Below are 19,203 nucleotides of genomic sequence, written 5' to 3' on the forward strand. Positions count from 1 at the left end.
TTAACGGTTGGACTCGATGATCTCAAAGGTATTTTCCAACCAAAGAGATTCTATGATTCTATGATAAGACCATCTGAAGAACCTAATTTAAAAAAAAAAAAAAAAAAAAAAAAAAATCAAGAAAACCTAATTTTGGGGCTAGTATGGAGTGGAATGAGACAACAATTAGGAAAGAGCTGCTCACTATATTACTTGCAGATGTCTCCTCTGCCCCTCACCTCAGCACTTCCTTTAACTCAATAATCAACTAGATGACAGTCTAAGGATGAAAAAGAGTCTAGTAAGTAAATTTGTTAGTTGCCTCTATGATTCTTGTCACATTCCACAGATTTTTAGAAAATTTATTCAAAAACTGGGACTTGACAAGAGAGGTAAGAGCTTCCTACTTTATAGACAGTTGGCTGTCAGCATTCTCATAGGCGACATCCTTGGCAAATATGCTGAGATGTTCACAACTAGTCAACTGACAGCCCAAATTCATCCTAGAACTAAGATATTTTGCCGAAATACCCAAGTTAGGAATCTGACCTGTAAAAAAACCAAACACCTTCGTCAGGCAAGTCTTATCACTCATCTTTGACATCTATGTTACAAAGGCCTCTGGAATGGCTAACCTCCATCCACAGCCAGAACAAAGTAGGAGCCCAGTTTTTCTAGGTTTACGAAGCTTCAATTAACTAAACTTGACCCTGAATCCTTCTCATGTAAATCACTCTGTTTTCCTCAAAGCCCCATACAATTAATTTACAAAATAAATGAGCACTCAGCTGCACTGGAGGTTGGCTGATTAAACTTACAGTTTGAGCATTAAGTGCTAAAAACATGGAGTTTCTGTAAAAGTTTAAGAAACCCAAAAAATAACTATTCCTAGACAGAAGAGGCCTCTTATGTACCAAGAGACTCATATCAGATAGAAGTTCAAATACTCGCTGCCATCTTTTCTGAGAGCAGCAGCTTTTGATTTCATGTGTTTAAAATCTCAAATATGTGTTTGATCCTAAATATTCCTCAATATAAATTTTTAACATTTTCTGGCCCCTTTGCATATAGATGTCTTAAACCAACTGAACATTTAGGTTGTTGACACTGCAATACCTTATGAAATTTGAAGCCACAAACTTCCCTCACAAAGACAGGCAAGTGTAATTATCTGCCGTCCCTAAAAAAGTAAAGCCTTATTTACCTGGTCTAACTCAAAAATTCCTGAATTTAAAATGGGATTGACGCCCTCAGGAACCATTTCTTCTATATATATATATATATACTTCCCGAGCACTGTCATGTCCCAACCAGCTATAATGAATTATGACACTTACTCTTCCAAAAGCATTTCCTCACAGTCCGGACTCAAGCAAAACTGACGTGATCCCAACCAGTTTCACCTTTGATCTTCCCTCTTCACCACCAACCCCCAGCTTTTAAAAGAATATCTAGACCCTGCACTGCTGAGCTACGACCTTTCCAGAGAATCAGCACTTCCCAAGGTCATCACCACTTTCCACTTGTTGCCTATAGTTTTTTCATTCGGATCTATATGGCCTCCTCTGTCCACTATACCTCTGAGAACAGACTGGGGGAAAAAAAAAACCTCTGGTCCAGCCAGCTGGATATCCCCATCCATTCAGAACAAGTATCTCAGCCCAAACTACAGCTTCTGTCTCCTATTACTTCCCAATCCTTTGTCCCTACCTAAGCCTACTTACTCAAACTGAACGTGAAACTTCTCACATGACTAACACAGGGGAAATCATTACAACCTAGGACCTCACTCTGGGGCAAAAAAACCCTCAAAACCAACAACACCAAAAAAAAACCAAACAAACTTTCAAATGTTGGTCCTGGATTGTTCTCTGCTGGATCCTGTTGAGGACCTGTAAACTGCAAATTCTCAGAGGAAGGGAAATGCTGACACATAACAGGACTTGAACATCTTTAAATAGGCTCGACATGTATAATGGAGGTGTAAAAGGCTGCTACAGCTCAAGTGAGAATGCAAGTTCTGCTGCCAGCCACAGTTTACCCTGCAACACATTCAGAACATAGAGGCTGCTCCTTCATTATAGCACTGCTGACAAAGACACATGACTGATTATTGCTGTTCAAAAAAGTGGAAAACATCTCCCCTGCCCCCTAAAAAAAAAAAAAGAGCTCACAGAAAACTGCACACCAATGATATGCCAAACCGCTTCCAACTTAAAACAATGAACAAAACTATTTTTCCACTTAAAAGTTTTAAATTGTTTTTATTTGTTTTCACTATCCAACACCCATTCCACCAGGAATCCTTAAACACTGAGATCAGCACCTGAAATATGTAAGGAACTGTGAAATAAAGAGTAAACCACAAACTGATGGAGATGACAAACAGTTTGCATTTTGTTTTAGCAGAGGTTATGATTTCACACTACTTAGCCAGAAGAAGTATCTGGGAATGGGTTTGTGTCAACATGCAGAACTGTTAGAACTAAGCCATTCCACCTCTAATTATTCTTTTTTCAATAAGCAAGTAAGCGTCATCATTTTTAGTTCTCACTGCTTAAAGTAATAGTTATAGTAATACTAATATTATCCTATGCTATCTTTGTTGAAAGCCTTAACAATATTTATCCGGAAACATTTAAAAATACTTTCCTATTAAACTGAACAAATATTGGAGAGACTATAATTACAACTACAATCCCAGACATTAAAAATGAAACCATCTTGATTTACAGTTTAGTTTTAATACCCAAATTACCGCTACACTCCAGACTTAATGATGATCTTTGTAGCAAATCATTACATAAACTAATGCAATAGATAATCCTTCACTGACACAACAGACCTCTCCATTGAAACAGATAAGTTTAGACAATAAAAACAACTAAGTATTTCATAATAAGAAATACAGTATTACAAAACATATTAAAGCAAAATTTAGAACATGGAATATACATTCACCTTCCTGATTGTTCTCTGAAGTAATGAATATTATTTGCTGATAATATGCTCCTGTTTTTTCATGCTACTGAACCCACTAATAATACCAGTTCATAAAACAACTCCTTACTCTTTCTCCTTCTAACATGGCGAGAACTACATGTAGTATTTTCATTTCGAATCACTGACTGCCTACTTTTCAATGTACTTTTCACATATGCTTTTCATATTACTGATTTTTCTCCACATATTTGGAGGTTTACAACATGTGATCTTGATATCAAAGTGAAATTCTTTCATCTCCATGGAAGACGTGCTACATCAATCATTGGACAGATCAAGAGTGCCTACCTGCATTCTGTTCGAACAGACTGAAGTTGAGCTACTTGGCTCAGAAACTTGATGGTAAGTGATACGGTCACTGCAAAATAATTAAGCTGATTGCAAGTCTAAAGGAGAGATCTGTTGGTCCGTAAATAAATACAGTTTAAAGAGGTTTTAGCTGTCACAGCTCGGGGTATCTACAGAAACTGCTAACATACTTGATGGTCACTACAAGTAGCTAATTTTTGTCCTGCAAGACCTAAACCCAACTAAGCTTATGTATGTCATCTTCAAGACAAAGAATTTGATCATCACTAATCTAAACTGGAGGAGGGTAAAACAGCAAATAACTAATGACTCAGAGTTAAAAGGAAAGCTCATTGATCATCAATAAGCAGAGAAAAAGTTCCTTAAGGGCACAAAAAATCTTAAAAGCAAAATATAAATTAATAACCCACAGGAGTTATGTTATTTAGGTTATTAAACAAGCAAAACTGGAAGGACAATTACATTCAAGCTTACATTATACCAATGCTGTGATGTTCTCATTCCTTTGTTTCGTACAAATTCTTGTGTCTATGTTCAGACTTCAAACGAATTTTGAATTTTCAATAGAAATATTTTCTGATTCATTTACTCCTCTCCTGCTCAGTGGTGGCTCTAATGAATTTTAGCATCAAAATAGTATTGTTACCTGCGGAGATGGAGAAAGGCTGTGTAGCACTGCTTACGGAACTCCTGGTACTGTTCACTCTGTGTGCCTCCCATTCCTTCCACCATCTCCTTATTCAGCTTCATTGGGGGAGGTAGAGGCTTAGGGTCCCGACCCAAAATATAGCCAAAGTCAATGTGAAATAGTTTACCTGTAGAAGAAGGAAAAGCAAACATAATTACTTATTTCAACACCTCATATAGTATCAAATCCTGATACAAAAGATGGAAAAAAAAAAAAAAAAATCTTTAAGTGCAATCTCTAGAAGATGCTAAGCACCTCTCAAAAAAATACAATGAATTATTTTCTGTAAGGCTTATAACCATGTATTTTGTATCTTCAGCTGCCAATCTGACATTAGGGGTTTAAAAAAAGTGAAGTTGATCTCAAAGTCATTAAGAGTACTGACAAACAAGATGAGGTTTTTTGCTTTTCATTTTTGCTTAAAAACATATGGAGTATATTCACAAAGACTGAATCAATGTTGAAACTGCTCTGTAGACATTAAATGCACAGTTATGTAACAGATACTACTAATTCTTTGTGCCTTCTTTAGAATTTTTTAGCAAATTAAAACATTATTACACACATTGCATTGCTTTTACTATCCCACTTGGTTGCTGTGGCATCAAATATGTTATTTTAATTGTACGTTAAATTTACCAAAGGGAAAAAAAGACTCATGATCCTAAGAAAAACCTTTTGAAATCACTAAATACCAAAGACTTCAGAGCTGTTTCAAAATTCTTTGAGTTGTTTGAATAAGGCTAAAATTTATCAGCACTTTTCAAATACACTGAAGAAATATCACTACAATTCTGTATCTGAAATTGTATTTCAAATGCAGTGAAGTTTGTCTTTTACTTTTTTTGTTACGAAAATGGAAGAGTTACATCAACTGATCACTACCTTTCCCTTCTCAGATTAACTGACTACATTTAAAATGTTTCTGCAGCATTACCTTGACTAAAACTATGTACACCTCTTGCTTCAAGTGCACAAGGCAACTTCTCTTCCTATCAAGAGCTTGTGTGGAGCCATGCTGTTTACAATATTGCTCAGACCATTATTGGGGAATACTCGCTGTATCCCCTTTCAATAGTACTGAACCACATGTGAGATGCAATAGGCGGCAAAAAGAAAAACTGAAACATCAGCAACTTCAAAAAATACTACTAAAGCATTTACATAATATGAAGATTAAATATTATATAAATATGCAAACAAAAATGTCAACAGAAATCAAAATAGTACAATTAATTCTTAGGAAGCCAGTTTCTGGGAACATTCTTGATTTACTTCTTAAGTGGAAAACGTTGACCTTATAAAGTAAACAACAGCTTTTGAACGTGTTCTGCAAACAAATTTTCAGTTCAAAATGCGTAATTTAAACAATTACTTGGGTCATACCAGAGCTGTATTACAAAAAAATGGTAAGAATTCAGAAATGCCAAGAAATATTTATATAAAAAATTAAAAATATCTATATAAATAAAATCTGATAAGTGATTTCCTTAGGACAGAGGAAACCATCTTCCTGAACTCTGCAGTAATGAGGAATCAGGAAGCAAATTAAGTACAAAAAGGTGATGAGTGTTTGAACTGATAGGTTAGTCAAATTTTCCATCCAAAGCAAAGCCACCCACTGACATTTAATAAATTTGAGCCTTATATGACTAAATTATGGAAAATAAATGTAGATAAAGATCTTTTAAACAAGAAGGTAGAAAATTATCAGCATAATTGTCACCTAGAGAGTCACAGATAGCACAGAACATACACAGAGTCTTGCTTCAGAATTATGGAACTGAGCAGCACTATGGACAGAGACCTGTTTGCCAAGGGGTATTTTAAACTGAAGCATTTGCACTCATTTTATTATTTTCATAAGCTTAGGTGCTCTGTACTCTTGAAAAGGAAGAGAAGTAACAGCCAGTATTTTTCAAATTATCACCCCTCTTTGGCCATTTCATTGAATAATAGTATTCTACCACCAGAGAAGGCTGCTTGAGATCTGCATAAGCACTCTTCAATCCAAGAAGAAAGTTCCATCACAGTCAGTTTTCTAAGGGAGATCACAAGGATACTTAATAAGCAGGCAAAGTATTTGCTAGTTGATAAATGCCAAAGCCATTACATTTTGCATCCCTAATTGCGTTAAAAAAACCAACTCCCTTCCTTCAATAGTGTCTAAGCTGTTACAGGAATTACTTTTAGAGCTCTTTTTTATACATGAAGTTTCTGAAGTAGGCACTTTAACATATACACCACCATCCCCCAGTACATGACAAAAAATGTTTAATTAAAAAGTTTCGGGGGGTCTGTTTTCTGTTCACTTATTCAAACCTGTCACCTTGAAGAGTCAAGATGCGACATTTTGAATAAAACAGTAACTCTTGTGGCAGTAATTAAATCTTTTTTTTTTTAAGTTTGCTCTGGAGATAGGGAAGAAGAGGCGGTAATTAATAATTTAAATTGGTAACAAAGATGAATCTAAAACCTTCAAAAACATTTTAATAGCTGAATGATATACGTTCACATAAATTAATTAGATATCAAATCATTTACTTAGTCATTTTTACAAATGAAGTATTAAAATAAAGTATTATATGAGGCCACCCAGCATTAACATTATAGCTTCCCTAGCTGTACTGCAAAATTCAGCAGATTTTTAGGCTCATTCAATATGTATGTCAAAAACTTTCATTTAAATACACTAAATATATTTAATATTTTTCAAATCCATGTACTAAACAGAGACTTAATTCATTTTTGTTTGTGCAGCTCCTCCAAGATCAATTAAGCCAGCATACCATGTTACAGAATACAGACAGAAGGCTCCCCTTGGTGCTTGCCTGAAGCTGCTACACCAGTAAGAGCGACCAGCCAGCCTGAGGGACTACTACATGCAGGTTTAGAGCTTTCTACAGAGAAAACAGATGTATGTTCTCCTCGAGGACTTAACTATAATTGGAATAAATGAAAAACAGTGCCCTAATAATCACTCTCCACTCCCTATTTAAGCTATTTTACTGTAGAAAAAGCAAGACACAAAGCATTTACTGACTGAAAGAGGATGAGATGTTTCCAGGAATATGCAATAATGCAGCATGCACACAGATTATTTCATTCAAAACCTAAAAGCTGATACTGGTGTGTGTTGTTAAGCTTTTTTTTTTTTTTAATTATGAGGCTGGCTACATTTTTCTACTGAACACCTGGTTTTCTAACATATGGAATAAAGAGGACAGGTCTTTGGAGAGTTCAAGGAAATGGCATCAAACATGGAAAGTTTCCGTGACTAGCAGTCATGAGGGATTTGGAAGTCCATCTGAGCCTTCGGAGTGAAATGATCTTTGGTTAAGTGAAGCATGGACTTGTGGAGACTAAAAATTGGGAACTGGTACTTCCAATAGCCAATAACATTTGACTGCAGACAGAGAAGCTGATGGACGCATCCCTTTTACTGCTAATGCCTAGATGTCAGTACAGGAGAAAGTTCCCATATAGCAGCACAGAAATTGTTTTATTCCACCAGAGGACTGTTAGGAAAAGCTACTGAAAATGTGCACAGAACTCTGAAATCCTTAAACAAAATATGGAAGGCAAAACAAGTTAGATGCAATTACTAAAATAAAATAAGTCTGGTGGCAATTGTCTTTTAACAGGTAAGAAAGCCTTACAAATTATTCTGAACTGATCTGTTCTAACTTTGGCAAGAAAGGGAAAAAACCCCAAACCAATACACAAAATCCATGAAGTTCTGAATTTCAATATATTTCCTGTAAACTGCAACTATCATTATTATTTTAACCTAGCTTGTACAGAAGAAGTACAATTTAGTGACTATTTTAATTGAATCCCTATTTTAAATTTGAAGCAATAGGATAAAAATTCGTCTGATGGAAGGATGGGGTGGATTCTTGGCTTTCCCAGAAAATTCTGATGCTGCCATCAAATTTTTTCTTTTGCTAACAGAGCACTGCCATGGTGAAAAAAATCAGAATGCCTAATCTACTATCATCATTTTAATCAGCTACATATTATAACTTTTCTAAGACTATAAAAAAAAGGAAGAAAGTAGTACAAATTGTTAAGGACCTTACTCAGGATACAGATTTTAAACTCAGTATGCAGCAACAGCTGGAGATAAACTTTATCATTGTCATCCATATAATGGATAAGGGACCAGCCTGTGCCAAGCTCTGTTATTTTTCCCCCTCACATCTCAAGCTGTCCATTCTCAAAATACATTCCATGCATGCATATTATAAGAAAAAAAAAAGATATCAAATATGTATTGTTAAATGAGAAATACTGTTCAAGATACCTATAAGAGAAAATGTTTTAGCAGACCAACAGCTAAAGGATACATTCTTTCCGGTAGACATCATGGAAATTGGAGTTGCAGAGAGAAATATAAGGCATAACAGTATGTGTCAGGGGTTTTTTTTGGGTTTGTTTGTTTGTAAGGATTTTTAAATACAGTAACATTTAGAAACATATTTAAAAGTTCCACTGCATTTTATATACTATAGAAGCTTGCAATATTAAAAAATGTATGTATCAATGTTCTTATCTAAGAATTTATATAGAAGGAGGGTTTGAATCCTACAGTTTTTCTATTTTTTGTAAACTTCAAATCTGCTTTGGGATAGATGGTTTTAACTGAAAAGCACTGAAAGTACAAACACATGGTGTTGTCTCACATATGGAACTGGGCAGATGTTTTCTGTCTTACCTGGCAACCCTTTCTAACTGAGACTGAAGAATGAATCAGATGTCATTTGGTGCACTTCACACTGGAGACAGACCACAGCCCTACCTATAAGCATTAAATGAGAAGACAGTCCAGTTCTTTCACCTATCTACACATGATGCCAAAAGCAAATGTGGTTTTCAAGTTCTGAGCCCTTGGTCTTTGACCTGCCCTCAGATATTAATAACTTATTTTTATCCACGTAGCAATTTGCTCTACGGCTACAGAGCAATTTCAGATGTAGAGGGTTTTTTGTTTCGTTTTGGGTTTTTTTAGGTTGGAAAAGACCTTTAAGATCATCAAGTCCAACTGTTAACCTAACACTGCCATCCCACGACTAAACCATGTCCCTAAGCACCTTGTCTGCCTGGCTTTTAAATACCTCCAGGCATGGGGACTTGACCACTTCCTTGGGCAGCCCCTTCCAGTGCTTGACAACCCTTTCACTGAAAAAATTTTTCCTAATGTCCAACCTAAACCTGCCCTGGTGCAACAAAGGGCCTGTATTTAGGAAACCTGTAACGGGAACTTCAAGTTACAAGTAGGTGCTCTAAGGTTATTAAAAGATTAAGCTGGCCAGTTGAGAATTAGTTGCTCAGACACAGACATACAGTGCTACTCAAGAATGCCATCTGAATGACTCAGGATATCCTAAAACATCTACACATAGCCTACAAATATGACAGGACCTTTGTGAAACCCTTGTCTATAAAGCAAGTTGATGTTGTTAAGATATCTCAAAATGGGACAGGAGAATTCACTTGTCTATCACAGCGGAAACACTATTTAAGCTCTAATGATGACCGTACTGACTGTCTTAAGAGTTCAAAAGGCTTAGCAAACATGAAGACATCCGCATCTGGTTGTTACATCAGTAGCTCGATTCCAACTTTACAATCAGAAACAGAGTGTGGAATAAATGCAGGAGAAAGCATTTTCAAGGGAATTGAAACATACTAGCATAATGCATATTACATGAAAGTTAAGTGAACATGCTTCATCTCATTATCACAATCCAGCTTCACAACCACCCAGCTCTTCCTTCCAAGGCAACAAAGGGCACATTAGCTGGTTTGTCAGGCACTGGCGTTATACATAAATTGGCCTGTAATCCTACAACAAGGCACTGATGTTACTTAAAGCTGGGTATTCAGCTGCAAAACAGTGTCTTGTTATTTACAAGTCACAGCAATGCCTGCTGTTATAGATCTGGAAACAAGAAATTAAAACATAGAGCAACTGATAACAGATTTCATCTCCAGGAGAAGTAGGAAGTTGAAAGTTCTCAGAGAAAATAAATATTCTTGCAATGCAATACTGACTGACTACATAATGTGACACTCAGGCTACAAGCTAAGGCACATTTGTGAATGTGATGCAAGTATTCCTGTAATTTTTAACATTACTGATAGATGACAATGTTTTGACTGAAGGTTCCCTAAATCTTTTTCAAACAAACTTTTACAGCTGCCTTTATGTATAACAGTACAGCATTTGAAAATCTGAAAATCTAGATTTCTTGTTTAAGACCACTTAAAAAAGTTACCCTATTTCTAGAATTAGAGTCATAAAACAGTCATGAAAGAGCAGAAATTATTTCACCCAGATAACAGACATCCTCATCCTACAGAACAAAAAAATACATTTCTAACGTTGAGTGGAAAACAATTTGGCTTTATGGACTTCAGTACCTATTGCTTAATATTTAAATTATACTGTATTTATTATAAACACAGGCATGTATGTTAGAAAATGCAACAATTCTATCTGAAGGAGTCCAACACAGATATGGCTACATCCACCAGACTAAAAGGCAGAGCTGAAAAAGGTAACTCAATATATGGACATATAAATCCAAGAAAAGTATGTGAACACACAGCTAGTACTCAGCATTCCTTACCCTATTGGAAAGCTTCAATTCATTAAATAAATATCATCAAGAAAGGATGCGTATATGTTCATGTAATTTTGAAGAAAGGTACTTATAACTTCCATTCTTTGAGAAGAATGAAGTTAGCTTTTTCCAACTTAAGCCTAAAGGATTCTCAGTAGGAAGAAACACGCCTTTGTAGCAAGCCTTTGTTGTATTTGGGACATAAGAATTTCTCTTGATAGCTCAAAAAACCTCTCTTGGTATGTGACAGAGCACAGGTAGCAGATGAAAACAATTTCAGACTGAGAATATATCGTGGATGTGCACTGCCCTCTGCTGTACTGCTTGAATTCTTCTACTGAGCCAAAACAGCCACTTTGCTTGTTACTTTTTAACATGGACAGGTAAGATGTGCTTTACTCCAGAACACTAAAATATTACTGCTCTGAGCATGCAAGCGATGCCTGCTATGGAAAGATTTATACCCATCACTTTAGACAAATGATAGAGACCTCTCAACAGATTTTTAAATGCCCATTTAAATGCCCACACTTCCAAGCAGATAAGGAAAAATAAACTTGCTTTAGTCATTCTCCCATGTGCTTAGAGCAAGACCTTTTACCCTAATCAAGGGCCAATGGTTAATCTTCTACTCTTTCATACAAAGTATGCTAAGTAAGATATGCTTCAGCCTTATCTGTAAGCTAACAAGCCTTCTACCTGGATGTGTCTCTTTTCCCTAAATAACATTTTTTATTTACACGTTTCCATTCAATGTTACACTTTATAATAAACAATTAACCACAACTCCTAACTCTTCATTATGTAATTAAGGTATTCACGGTATCAGAACTCCTACCCAAAGCTATAGTTCAAACGTAAGCAAGTAAAAAAACCAACCAACCAAAAAAAAAAAAAACCCCTCAAAACAATTTTCCCCTACAAGAAATATTTTTGTTTGTTAAAACTTTCTGAAGTTCATGCAACTACACATAGACTCATTTTTCAACTGAAACACTTGAATTTCTCTCCAGCCCAAGGCATTGATTGTAGTAGTTGGGAGTAGCTTAATTTTCAAATCTTTCATTTCCTGTAGTAGAGAAATCTTCTCTTCATTTAGAGTCACTAGAATTATTCACTCTGCCTGTTCTGTTATTAATCCATACAGATGGCCACAAAAAATAACATTAAAAAACTTAAAACAAGTTAGGGAGAATCAAAATGCATATCTGCTATATTGATCTTTCAGGATACACGAGTTTTGCTGCAAACTAAAGGATGTACTTTATTAAACAGTAACTTCTACAATGTTCTCTATCCCAGCTGTGAATCACAATGAGCAGGTCACTAAAGAGTCTATTTCCTTCTCTGTTTTTAGAGAACACTTGAAAAAATGTATGTAATCTCAACTGGAGCAGAATGGTCCAGCCATCTCAGTTAGGCTGATGATGAAACACTTGGATTTTTGCTCTACAGTAGTTTGGTTTCATCAGGTCCACAAGCTTCATAAAGAACAGAAAACGCTGATGTGAATCCTGCTCTGACAGGTCTCATGTGACAGTCCTACCACTAGGACGCATCATGTGAATTTCTTAGAAAAACATACACACCTGGAGAAGCACTTTGTTTAAAAGAAAGTAAAATCTGAGACAAGAATTTGTATGGACATCTAAATGAAGTCATCAAGACTGTACTAAATTCCATATGACTACTGATACTACTTGTCTAAACACCTATTGTATTTGGAATAGATTATATAAAATTTGAAAACTATTAAAACATAACTGGCAGTAGATCTTGAATTTGCTTTCTGATAGCATGTTAAAGAAAGCTACTAAACAGGTATGTAACAATTTAATGAAAAATTAAATGTGTTTGATAAAGAACAATTAGGATACTTGGGGTTGAAGTCACTTTACAAATATTTTTTAATGCTTCCTTTTTTCATCTTTGGACCAAGACTTCTGAAAAAACAACCCCATAATTACGATTTTAGACAAGTTGAAGGTAATAGTGTTTATTGGTCTTAGGTAAAGGCAGTAAAATTTTACTGTACACTATGACCATACCACTTTCGAAAAAGGTAGCATCGCTCAAGAAAATGCTTGTGTTTAACAAAAAACAACATACAGGTCCAGCTTTCAGTAAAAAAAAACGTGACTGTAGAACATAGGACTGTAAAATAAGCCAACTGAAAACTATACAAACCCCCCAGTATTTATAGACATGTCTCTGTTTAGGTGAAGTTAGACTTCCATTACCTACAGATGTATAAATGGCTCTTGAACTGACATCAAAACCACCCATCAGATACACATTGTATCTTGCCTATTAATGCATTTAGAGAGCAATTAATCTACTTGCTTTCTTGTTCTTCAACTGTCACTTCACACTATTAATTGTTTAAACCTAAACTTTGATTCACTGGATCAAATATTATCTTAGACGAGACAATATAACTTTACATTTAAAAATCAATTCTAACCTACAATACTCTGAGTTATATGCAATAGGAAAATGAAGCAAAACTGTACCAACACATTAGAAATTAAACAACTTTTGTTCTAAAACCATACCGCTAAATAGAATTACCTGTTTTTGTTAGCAAAAGATTATCCAGATGTCTATCTCCAACTCCAAGGATGTACGTAATTACACAATAACCAGCTGTAACAAGTAAATTGTAAACATCAATATAAGTACCATTCCTGGAGAGCAACAAGTTCCACACAATTAGTAACAGCATATGACATTATCTTAGTTCTTGTTCACAAGTAATCAATATACCACAGAGACTGTGGGCAGGGGTGGTGCTGGTGAAGAATAATCAAGATTATCAGCAATATAAAGAACATTTGAAATAATAAATTAAAACTCTGATGTTTATTCAGTACTGCCTAGTTTCTCATTTTTTACTACACAATTATATGCCTAAGCTTAAATTAATTCAATACTGGGATTAAGATACTTCAAAGGAAGATGAAGTATTTTGAGCAAAATTAATGTACACATTTTGAACTTAAGATATTTTAGGGCAACTGTAAACAAGCATTAGACATTCATATGAATCCAGATGAATACACCAGCAGTATTTACAAGCTAAGCAGTAAGCTAGGCAGTGATAAATAAATTAGAACTAATGCAAAGTATTTTAATTCTTACTTTCACCCACTAACCAGTTTGAAGCAGTTCTGAAGACTGTGCCATCAGAAAGGGAAGACGAAAGAAGATACTGGGGAGCAACAACTAAATTCCTTTTAATTTTTTTTTTTTTTTGTAGAATGAAGTCACTTTTAATTTAATGGACAACAAATATGCTATTTTAACATTGCCATCAGCTTACTGAACAAGAACTACACTACCACTTTTTCTTGTCATCCTAGTGGAACAAGAAGTTGAATGTAGCCTCACCCACAAAAAAAACCCCAATGTTTTAAAAACAAATTAAAATTTTCCACCCCAAATACAAATGATTTATTATTATATAAATGCTTTGCATCTTCCTGAATTTTAAAGACCCCAACTGACAATACAGAGGGTGCAGAGGTAAGATTATTGCTAAAAGGCAAAGAGCATTTAACTTCTAGTCTCCTTTAACGAGAACAAAAAGAGAACTGAGGAGAAGAACTGTGTATGACATGCCAGGCACAAAACTATTCTTTTCACAAGGATTCTGACAGCAAATACATGCATAGTGCCCTATCTGCAGTCAAAAAATGTTAAGAAATGTCTTAATATCTCATCTATCCTGTCCTTTATGCTTCTGATATGAAGTCACCACCTGTAAGACTGTAACTTACCGCAGCTCTTAACATATGTGTCCATCACCTCTGCACTTATTCCATGAGGGCCAGTCTCACTAGGTGCATGTTTTCTGAAGAAGTTCTGGAAGGGAAGTCATCAACATATTTAGTTATTCCACATTATCTGAAACAGGATCTTTAGTACTGGTAGAAACAAAGATTTAATCAAGGCCACAAATGGCCATTATTACAAACTGCTAAACTAACAATCGCTTCCCAAAATCCTAGTTAAAATCTAATATAATTTTGTATCACTTTATTTTCTGTCTTAATCATCATGTTTTTATACTCAATAGAAACAGATGTGATGTTCAAACTGAAAAGCAGTTTTCTTTATTAACAGCTTCAGAAAATTAACATCACATTGAAAAGTTACTAATTAATGAGTGCAAAATATTTCCACAGAAACTGTTTGTGCTATATCAGCAAAAACTAGAACAGGACTAACAGTTCAGATTTGGGGCACACACTCTTACAAGGTTTATCATCATTATGTGTCTCTGTGTTCCTCAATGCAACCAACCACTACTGAGTTTAAAAGGAAAATCTAAGTCATCAAATGGAAATTTCAACGTTTGCTGTGAAATGTGGGCAGGGACAAAACAGTCCTTCCAACTACTCAGTAAAAACTGTTTTTTTCTTGACTGAGACAAAAGATGGCTAAATTATATTTAAGCCTAAGTACAAGCTTCTTCCAGTAAGCAAACATAAAGGTAAGCAAGCACTGGAAAAGAAGCTTTGTAGGCATCTAGATGACGTCAGTGAGTAAAATACTAATGAAAAAAATGAAAGGAACCTTACGAAAGAAAAGGATGTACCGAAACAAGGTACTTGTGGGCTATTTAAGAAAGTTTTGCTTGAAAATCAGTCTTGTTATAACATGTATCAGAGTTTTAAGGACTGGAAAAAGCTTTCATTATCAAGGAACATGCCCTTCTGAGGTATGTTTAAAAAGCTGACAGTATAAGGAGTCTATTAAATGAAATCCCTAAGTAAAATGTGGAAGGAAATTTTTAACTGGTTAACAGGGTACTAGCGAGATCTACTTTAAGTGCTCTAAAATTTTACCTGCAAACCACACAAAAAAACCCCAACCAAAACCTACAAACAGACTTCAGACCATCCAAATGCTAAACTGGTAGAGTGTGAAACAGAAATATCTCCAAAACATGAACTGTAATTTTAAGACTGTTGACAGAAGGTAAGTAACTTCTAAACAACAAAACATCTTCTTTCTCCTGCAGATTAGCATCATCAGCCAGTATTAGATTACTTGGTTTATATCTTTTCAGAAGTTAAAAGATTTTTTAATATTTAGATACAGTGCTCATCTTTGTTAAAATAGATTTGGCACCCAAAATGAACATCTACAAAAAGAGTAAACCAAACTTATCCAACACTTAAAAGTGTTCATTTATTTTTTATTTCTGTGGCCTATAATGCCCAGCTATTTTATTGGGCCTTGGCACAGGAAATCTGGGCTCTATAATGTATTTTGCCGTTGATCTGTGAAACAATCTTAAATGACATTCTTTTGGCATCTTGTCTACTTAGATTATCAATTCCTCACAGGAAGAATTGCTCCTTATGTCTGCACAGCAACTAAAACAGTGGGGCACCTATTTTAAATTGGAGTATGATGTTATAAATAATTGTAAAATGACAATTTCGCAAGCGTTTTTAAAAATATTATTTTATAGAAACATATAATGGACTAGAATGTGAATAGTACTTTTCCGAGATTACAAAGGATTGCCAAGAAAACACTTTATAAACTGTACGATCACTGAACGTGTAGATGTAGCTTACCACAACCTTTACAAAACAGAAAGCTCAAAAAGCTTATGCGATTTGATGCTAGCCGTTTGTCTGATTAATGATAAGCAATTTTTATGAATGATAAGCATTCGATACACTTATTTGCTAAGCAAATGATAATGACAAATGATAAGCATTTTTTAATCTCTGTATTTTTAATATACATAGTTTATAGTAGCTGGCTGCTATTTGCTTTGGCTGCCAGTTACCAAGCTATGAACAAATGCAAACTTCAGTATCAACTACAAAAAAGGGAAAAAAGGTATGTGACAAATTAAATCCAACATAAACATGCTGTGTTTTCATTAAAAAACTTATTAGCTATAGATCTCATCCAGAATTTGGTATGCTTTTATCTATCTGTATTTGTCACAACCAGCTGAGCTCTGCTACCTAGCTTGTGTGCTGTGCTTGAAATGAGCATGTATCTTGTGTGTCACTATTCAATTATGTGTTCCTACTCAATTCCACGACAGTTACAGGCAGCTTGATAAGTAAAAAAAAAAAAAACAAACCAAAAATAATAGCAATTAAAAAAAAAAAACAAAAAAAAAAACCAACAACAAAACCACACAGTATCTATACATCCACCATGGCAGGGAAATAGAGTTTAGAAATCATATGGACAAAATATTTACTTGCTCCATCAAAACAACAACAAAAAATACATACTTTGACATGGTATTAAGCCAAAACTACTGAATGAATGACAGAAACACATTAAAACAAAACAGTACAGAAGAGTGTCATGCATCTTCCATTCATCATTACAGCAAAGCCAGACTTTCAATATCACAATTATTTAAATGGTACTTTTAGGACATGTGATACTCATGTGGTAACTTATGTATATTTTTTTAAAACAAAACATCTTCTGTAAATATGCTTATATTTCAAGGTATAATCTATCTTCTAACAACAGATACAAAAATCTAAACACTTCTGCATGAGATCTAAGCCTGCAATTTACACTATTTGATCAAAAGACTACTTAATCCCCCATCACGTACCTGTATGCTTTCCTCAGTAGCAAGAACTTCTGCAACTGGTACTGACTGAATAAACTGCATAAAGCCTGTGTCAGAATACAAACAAAAACCAATCTCCAATGCGTGGAACTTTCAAGCGCCTCTATAATGCATATTTATTAAAGGTAACACTAATACAGACTTTCTTTCAACTGCTTCTCATTAGCAAAAAAACCATGTTCAGTCCCCATTTTCTGCCTTCAGTTCTTGTAAATCAACTAGTCATTAACACCAAATTAGCTTGCAAAAGTTCTGTTGTTTCAAGTTTTCATGAGAAGAGACAGATAAATCAGTGGCTTTCTAAATATTTATTCAGAATGTATCTAAAAGCATAGCCAAGTATGATTTTTTGCCTTGCTTTTTCTCTTTCACTTCATGCAAAGATCTATAAATAGGAGTGTTAAAAACTCTTTGTCCGAGAACACACAGCAAACTAGAAGCAAAGATTAACACTACTGATTGTCACATACTCCAAAACCCAGACTGGACTTCTTTTACGAAGGTATCTGAGTCTCCTATGGAATACTGTGGTCACTCAGGTTGTTTACTTCCATGACTTACATTGCAACAGGATTTCTTACACATTTGAACTCCTTTTAAAAATGCTGTACTAAGTAAGACATCTCTTATGAAAATAGTGTGTTGTAACAGTCTATGAACAGGAGGAAAAGTTTCCTCCCAATACTGTATTTTTAGGGGGGGGGGAAAAAAAAAAGTATTCATACCATGTTTTGTACTAGTTGCCAGCACTTTATAGGGCGTCAGCTTCAAATCCAGGTTCTCTTTTCTTAACAGCTGGAAACCAACACAAAAAAAAAGCAAAGGTGAAAGCGATAGAAAGCAGATTCTATTTCTAAAAGGAATATGTATTGGACATTGATCTCCCCTGTTCTTCATTGAAATTAGTAATGAGTGAAAGCCTGTTTGCTTTTTTTTTTTTTTTTTTAAAATCTACACAGGATCATTCCCTGTCTATAAAGAAAAGAGAAAAGCCACCTAAGATCTGAGAACCCTGGAACGTATTAGCAACATAAGCTGCATTAACAGTTTTCAGCAGTCTTGCTCTTGACAAGGAGAATCAAGAACATAGAAGGATAAGGATTAATAATTCTCACCTTATCCATGAGTGAAATAATCTGAAGAATAAGTTGATCTTGACGCAAATCATCACCATGCTTAAAAATTACAGGATACTTGCCTCCGTCTTCTGTCTTGAAGAATAACTGAGCAGGCATTAAGGCACTCTGAAAAGAGAAACTTATTCTACCAAGCTAGTTCACAGCAACATTCATATTAACATGTTACTGCAGTGGAATTCTAAAATATAAGTCCTTGTTTACTGCATTGTAAATCAGAAGCGAATTAAGCAATTATCAGGTCATAGGAATAAAGTATCAAATTAAGTTAAAAAAAGCTTTAGAATAGTCCCATCTGCATACCAACAGCATGGCCGTGAACACCATAAGTGTCTTCACGTTCCTCTACGATGCAATTTTAAAAGCAAATTGCAAAGTTGCAATTTTAAAGCTTCTAAAAGCAATTACTCACTGTCTAGGACTCAACAGTTAGAACATACTATTTCCACTTACCAAAAGTGTGATCTAGGCATGTTTTTAAAAAAGTATTTTAAGGCTTCCCTTCTTTCTTAGCAAGGAATGTGAATGACACATTCCTCCTGCATCCCTCCCCCAGGAGCAGAAGAGGAAAGGACAAAAGGATTCAAATTCTGTTTGTATGCATGTAATTCCAATCAACATAGAAGCACTATGCAAAAGGTCAAAACAAAACAAATTTAAACTGACCGGATCAAAAAGAGACACAATTATAGGATAAACATCAAAGAAATGCTAGGGGCAAGACATCCTAAACAATTAATTGCTTTCTTAATCTATTTAGTAAAAGCAAAAATGCCTTTTTATGTTGTTGTTTGAGAACGCCAATTTAATTGTTTGCAATTTCTCTGCATA

The 19,203-nt window shown here is 34.9% G+C and overlaps 1 protein-coding gene across 5 annotated transcripts in view; it reads right to left on the reverse strand.

Annotated features, from left to right (window-relative positions):
• Window positions 1-19,203, reverse strand: part of PIK3C3 (phosphatidylinositol 3-kinase catalytic subunit type 3) — an 80,800-nt gene that overhangs the window by 27,992 nt on the left and 33,605 nt on the right. For all 5 annotated transcript variants that reach the window (XM_035903058.1, XM_035903054.1, XM_035903055.1 and 2 more), the window contains 6 exons: window positions 18,352-18,480; window positions 17,962-18,031; window positions 17,219-17,283; window positions 14,388-14,472; window positions 13,180-13,254; window positions 3,938-4,106 (listed from right to left, as the gene is read on the reverse strand). In XM_035903058.1, the coding sequence (XP_035758951.1) occupies window positions 3,938-4,106; window positions 13,180-13,254; window positions 14,388-14,472; window positions 17,219-17,283; window positions 17,962-18,031; window positions 18,352-18,480 (593 nt within the window). The remainder of the gene's footprint in view (window positions 1-3,937; window positions 4,107-13,179; window positions 13,255-14,387; window positions 14,473-17,218; window positions 17,284-17,961; window positions 18,032-18,351; window positions 18,481-19,203) is intronic.

This window comes from Egretta garzetta, unplaced genomic scaffold (genome assembly GCF_000687185.1).
Source record: "Egretta garzetta isolate BGI_Z169 unplaced genomic scaffold, ASM68718v1 scaffold179, whole genome shotgun sequence".
Classification (NCBI taxonomy): Eukaryota; Metazoa; Chordata; class Aves; order Pelecaniformes; family Ardeidae; genus Egretta; species Egretta garzetta.